The sequence below is a fragment of the Tupaia chinensis genome, unplaced genomic scaffold, assembly GCF_000334495.1.
Source record: "Tupaia chinensis unplaced genomic scaffold, TupChi_1.0 Scaffold144472_1, whole genome shotgun sequence".
Classification (NCBI taxonomy): domain Eukaryota; kingdom Metazoa; phylum Chordata; class Mammalia; order Scandentia; family Tupaiidae; genus Tupaia; species Tupaia belangeri.
Genome location: NW_006204331.1, coordinates 861,977 through 868,158, shown reverse-complemented (window position 1 = coordinate 868,158; position 6,182 = coordinate 861,977). Strand labels below are relative to the sequence as shown.

At 55.6% G+C, this 6,182-nt stretch overlaps 1 protein-coding gene across 3 annotated transcripts in view; it reads left to right on the top strand.

Moving 5' to 3' along the window:
* The window catches only part of ZBTB46 (zinc finger and BTB domain containing 46), a 58,604-nt gene that overhangs the window by 38,593 nt on the left and 13,829 nt on the right, over positions 1-6,182 (top strand). The window contains exons 4-5 of one of the 3 annotated variants that reach the window (XM_027767692.1): positions 659-783; positions 1,550-3,670. The exons of 1 other annotated variant lie outside the window; for it this stretch is intronic. In XM_027767692.1, coding sequence (XP_027623493.1) covers positions 659-783; positions 1,550-1,603 — 179 coding nt within the window. In that variant the 3' untranslated portion in view covers positions 1,604-3,670. Of the gene's footprint in view, positions 1-658; positions 784-1,549; positions 3,671-6,182 lie in introns of those variants that run through there. One more of the 3 variants, XM_027767693.1, reaches the window with a different exon arrangement.

Below are 6,182 nucleotides of genomic sequence, written 5' to 3'. Positions count from 1 at the left end.
ACTGCTGCAGCTCTTTGCAAAGAGCCAGTGGTTCCCTGAGCAGTTACAGGCATGGAGGAACGGCCGTCCCTCCCGACCTCATGCCCTGGACGCCGGCGGCCAAGGTTGGCCTCGGAGCCAGCAGAGCTGTGGGGCTGCACGCCCCCGCCCCAGGCCTGTGTCCCAGGCCCGCCCACGGCCCAGGAGGCGCTCTGTGGGAACAGTTGCAGCTTGTTTTTGTTTTGGTTGTGATTTAAAGAATCTTTCCTCTTGGTGTTTAAAACACGAACCAAGGACCTGCACCTGGCCCTGGATGACACTGGAGTGTGGACCGCGTGCTCCTGAAGGTGCCGGCCGGGGCTTGGCTGCGTTGCGGGTGGACGGCCAGTGCCTCGTGAGATCTCTGGAAGACGGCTTTTCCAGCCAGCATGTACTGTGGCCTTCTGCACTGCGAACCTTTGCTGAACAGTTCGGTCCTGGAGAGACCCACCGTGGACGACTGCACGTGGAGAGGCCTGGCGTTCGACTGGCCAGCTGCAGGGTGCCCGAGCCCACCTCCGACAAGGCCCGGCCCTTCCGACTGGCCACAAACTGCAGCGGGGAAGACGGACAGTGCTCTGGAAGCTGAAGTCCAGCTGCTGGTCGTTCACTGGGTGAGACGCGTTTCCTGTGTTCCCAGGGCCCGAGTCACTCGTGGGGACATTGACTGCAGCGTGGAAGCCCCTCCCCTGCCTTGCCCCTCAGCACAGGACGGTCCCTGGCTATCTGCCTGGCCCAGGAGCTGGTGCGGCCTCCCCAGCCCAGGTAAGACATGAGGGCGGCCTCCGTGCCACAGGACAGCACGGCCTGTCTGGGAGGTGAGACAGTGACCCCGTGTCACCGGCTCGCTCCGTAGTGCTGAGGGGTGGGGCCTCATCACAGGGCTCTGGAGGTGCCCGTTCCCTCCAGCCTGACCGGGGTGGGGAAGGCTCGTCTGAGGCCAGGCATGCGGCCAGCCTTGTGGGACGGCACCGCACTCCCTAATTGCTGGCCTTGGCTGAGGCTGCTCTGGCCTCCACGTAGGCTGTCTCTCCGCACCGTCTTTGAGGAGTTGTTTTCCTGATGTAGAGACAGTGGGCTCTTCTGGCAGTAGGCGAGACACTGAGTCCTAGGGAGCGATGGCCATCTTCTGCTGGTTGGCCTTAAGGGCCTGCCCTGTGCCTCCCGGCCGCGGCTCCACGGGCAGCAAGCCACCCACCCCCGTCCAGAGTCACAGGGACACTGTCTAAAGGACAGTCCCCTGGGTCCCTGAAACATGCTTTCAGAGGGGCTCACTGTCCTGGACTTGGGGTGACTAGCCGGGGCCCTGTGTGCGTCTGTCCTGACCGGACGGCTGCAGGGCATTGCTGCTGTGTGTGTGGACTTTGTGGCATCTGTTGTCGGGAATTAGCGTTAGCCATCCTCTCCAGACGACCAATGACATGTTACCTTTGTAGCGACTGACGAGGTCCAGGTGAGTGAGAGCGTGCCGGCTCAGACAGTTGTGCCTTCGTCCCGTGCCGGTCCGTAACCCGCCTGTCTCTGGCTTTAGATCGACGCCTCTTCTGGCCTGGATGCCCGGGCTGTGCCCTCTGAGCTGGCTTGAGGCAGCAGCTGGGCAGATGTCTGCAGGGCCACAGCCTGTCCAGGATGCCCGAGGACCCTCCTCCTAGCACCCCGTGGCCAGCGTCGCTCCTGTGGGCCCGAGTGGCCTTGCCCAGAGCTCCGTGGGCATGGAGCTTCACCCTGGACATAAGGAGCCCACGAAGAGAACGTCCACGGAGACAGACCGCCCACTGGTGGTGCCTTCAAGCCTCGTGTGCCTGGACTCTGCAGCCAGGGTGTTGGTGCCCAGGGCCAGGTGGTTGTCCGGTGAGGCCTGCCTGGGCACGAGGACTCGCAAGTGTAGAAGTGGACAAGGACGTGGATGCAGAGCCATGTCAGGGGCAGCGTGTGGGGAGCGGGCCTGGGGTCCACAGGTGCATGGCAACGGCCACCTCACAGCCCAGATGGTGGCATCTCAGTGGGCAGGGGGTGGACACGCCTCCAGCTTTGAGGCCACCGGGGTCTCTGTGGCCGGGATCCCTGGCATGGCCGATTTGTGGAACTGAAATGGAGGAAGAACGTGAGTGGGAGCAGGCTGCTGCTGACGCCCAGGTACCTGAGCAGTCACTTTCTAGAAGGGTCTGAGGACAGTGTCCAGCCGGGATGTTCCCGCACACATGCGTCATTCCAGAGGCTGACACAGTCACCAGGAACTGCTGCTTCCAGACACGCCTGCTGTCACGCCCCGGGGCTCAGTTCAGAGCCGCTGCCAGAGCAGGCTGTGGACGTGCTGGGCGAGGGACCCAGGCAGGCGCTCCGCCTCTGCAGGGCAGCAGGTGGGCTGAGGAAGGGAGCGGGTTCTGGAAGGACCAGACGGACCATCTGGCGGAGCAGGCAGGTGTCTGGGGGCTCCTTCCAGAGAGGAAGCCCCTTCCCCACCACCAGACAGGCAGCCCCCGTCCTGCCCGCCCCAGGCACCAAGTCCCACGGCCACGAGGTGAGCTTCTGAAGGTGGAGGGAGGCGGGTTCTCGCTGAGGCTCATGTGTGGCGCTCCACTGGTGCCCGCGTGAGCTCAGACAGCCGGGCACCACACCGTCAGGGGCACTGGGTCCTGTGAAAGCCTCTTGGAACCTGAATGTCATTTCTAGAAAAGGAAGCTTTTCTCTCTTCTGTTGGTCACAATGGGATCTTTCAGGTCACAGGGACATGCCCGCCTCGGCACCGACGAGGACGTGCACTCGGTGGTCTCACTGGGCCATCCGGCATGCAGGTCTGCACTCAGGGCACTGTCACGGGCAGGCGAGGCGACACCAGAGGCTGCCTGGCTGCGTTCCTTCATTTCCAGGGTAGACAGAGGGCCACTGGGTGGGCACCTGGTGCCCGGAGACTTGCAAGGACACTGGTAGTTTTTCAGTGCTATTGCGTGAAAGGATTTGGCTGATATTTTTTAAAACAACTAAAAAATTTTGACAGGCTCCATGGGCCCTGCGAGAATAGTTAGTGGTGGGTGGTGAGATGGTGAGGGGTGGGAAGACATTCTCCGAGTAGATAGCTGTCTGACCCGGCCACGGGGGCGTGAGCAGTGGGGGCCCTGCTTCATAGGGGCCCAGGCCCGGGTCCTGGACCAGCCCGAACAGGTTGATGGGGTGGTACGCACCAGTAGTCCGAGCTAGCCAGGAGGCTCAAGGCCTGGCAAGACTCAGAAATACCGGTCTTGGGCTAGCTGGCGGCGGGGAGGTTCAGGCAGCTGAGCGCCTTGAGTCCTGGGTGCCACAGCCTGGCAAACGTGCTGGGAGCACGTGCACACAGGCTCAAAATCTGGATGGGAGAATGGAGGAGAAGGGGGTGTGGCACGACGGAACTCCTGGGGGCGATGTCTCGCTCCCTTTCTCTCCTGTCTTTCTCTTTGACCCGGTGTCACTGGGATAGCCGTGTTGGTGCAGTGCCGAGGCCAAGTGGAAAGTTTCAGGCCACACCTTGGTGCCCAGTGCACACGGTGTGCTGACGGTGCGGCCTGGGCTGGCAGAGGCTGGTGGTGGGACCAGGGAGAACCTGCTGGGGGTCTTTCTCTTTCTGTCTCTTCTCCTGGAAGAAATAAACGAAAATAAAATTTATTTATTTAAATAATTATTTTATTTAACTTTATTTATTTGTTTATTTTTAACTTGACCAGAGGAGGACAGAGAGAGAGAGAAAGTGAGAAAGAAAACCACCAGGTTCAGGACTCGAACTGCAGTCGGCCATGTGGGAGGCTAGCGCCTTAACCACCATGCCACTTGCCAGCTCCGAAAATGTATTTATTTTTTAAAGAATGATTTTTAACTTTACTTATTGTTTAATTTGACCAGAGACACACACACAGAGAGAGAGAGAGAGAGAGAGAGAGAGAGAGGAGAGGAGAGGAGAGGAGAGGAGAGGGAGGAAAGTGAGAAAGCAACCTGCCAGGTCTGGGACTCAAACTATGATTGGCCATGTAGAAGTTAACGCCTTTAATCACCATGCCACCTACTGGCCTCTAAAATTTATTTCTTTTCTTTTCTTTATTTCTTTTTAGAGAGAGGTGTTTGTTTGTTTTTGGTATAGGGTGTGTGTGTTCACCAGGAGACAGAGAAATCGCCTGTAGGGGAGACAGCCACAATCCTTCCTCCCTTCTCTTCTCAGGATTTTGGGCACACGCACACACACCCAGTGCGAGTTTTATGTTTTTTTTAAAGAATTATTTAATTTTATTTATTTATTAATTTATTTTAATGTGACCAGAGAGACACATAGCAAGAGAGGAGAGGGGAGAATGAGAAAGCAGGTCTCCAGCTCTGGGACTCAAACTGTGGTCAGCCATGTGGGCGTGGCCATCACCTTAACACCACACCACCTGCCGGCCCCAATCCAGTGTGAGTTTTAAGCCTCTGTGTCTAGGACTGGAACCATGGTCAACTGCACGGAGTCCAGCGATGTGAGCGTTAGACCATGTGCGGATCCCCTAAAAATTTTTTTTTTTTGAGAGGTTTTTGCTATAGGGTGCATGCACTCGCCAGACAGACAGAGACAGAGAGACAGAAAGCGAGAAATCACCCCCCACGGGGGATGGTCACGCCGCAATCCCTTCTCCTCCATTCTCCTCTCGGGATCTTGGGCATGCACGCACACGTGCCCAGCGTGAGTTTAAGCCACCGGGTCTGGGATGCGAACCGCGGTCGACTACGTGGGAGTCCAGTGACATAGCCATTACGGTAACTGCTGGTCCCCTAACATTTATTTTTAAAAGATTAAAAAAGAAAGAAAGAAAGAAAGAAACTCTCCTTCTTCCTATTTCATAAAAGAATAGCTATCTGGTTTTATTCTTACATCTAATACTCATCCCTCAAACTGTACAGCTGTCCAACAGATCAAACTCTGAGCAAATTAATTTATTTTCTCATTGAAATATTGTGGCTCAGAGTTTTTACTTCATCAATATGTAAGAGTAATCCTTGAAATTAGGATTTCAGGAATAAGATGCCAGCCCTTCTTTAGGCCTGTTGATATACTCATGGAGTGCAGCAGTTGCTCCATGTCCCCAGGTTCACCCTGGTTTTCTGGCACGTTTTCACCTCCGTGGTAGGTGGTCCCACTCAGGTGTTGGCACAGCAGAGGCTGCGTGCACACGTGTGTGTGTGTGAACTAGGACTTCTACTCACTTGAAGACCACTTGGAAAATTTAGACTACACTTAAAACATATGAGATGCAGTCTTATCTTGATCACTGGCAGTTTGGCAGGTGCTAAGGAAAAAGCATTGATTTATTTTTATTATTATTTTTAAGGGTTTTGTCATAGGGCACATGTACTCGCCAGAGACAGAAAAATGGAGGGAAAGTGAGCAATCACTCTCCCCGGGGGGGAGATGGCCGTGCCACAGTCCCTGTTTCTCCACTCTCCTCTCAGGGTTTTGGGCGCACACGCACACGCGCCCAGTGTGATTTTCAAGGTGCTAGGTCCAGGACTTGAACTGTGGTTGGCCATGTGGGAGTCCAGTGCCTTCCTGTGTCACCTGCTGGACTCAGCATTATTTTATTATTCTTTTGAGAGGTTTTCGCTATAGGGCACATGTGCTCGCCAGAGAGACAGAGAGAGACAGAGACACAGAAAGCGAGAAATCACCCTCCAGGGGGAATAGCCATGTCACAATCCCTTCTCCGTTCTCTTCTTGGGAGCTTAGGCATGCACGCATGCACACGCACCTGGCATGAGTGTAAGCCACCGAGTCTGAGACTTGAACTGCAGTCGACTACATGGGAGTCCAGCGACATAGCCATTATGCCAACTGCCAGTCCTGCATTAATTTATTTTTAAAGAAAACTTTTTTTTGGGGGGGGGAGAGGTTTTCGCTATAGGGCGCGTGTTCTCGCCAGACAGAGAGAGACATAGAGACAGAAAGCGAGAAATCACCCCCCAGAGGGGATAGTCACGCTGCAGTCCCTTCTCCTCCATTCTCCTCTCGGGATCTTGGGCACGCACGCACACGTGCCCAGCATGAGTTTTAAGCTACTGGGTCCGGGACGCGAACCGCGGTCAACTACGTGAGAATCCAGCGACACAGCCATTACGCTAACTGCTGGTTCCCTTAAAGAAAACTTTTTGTTTAAAAATTTTTGTTCTTC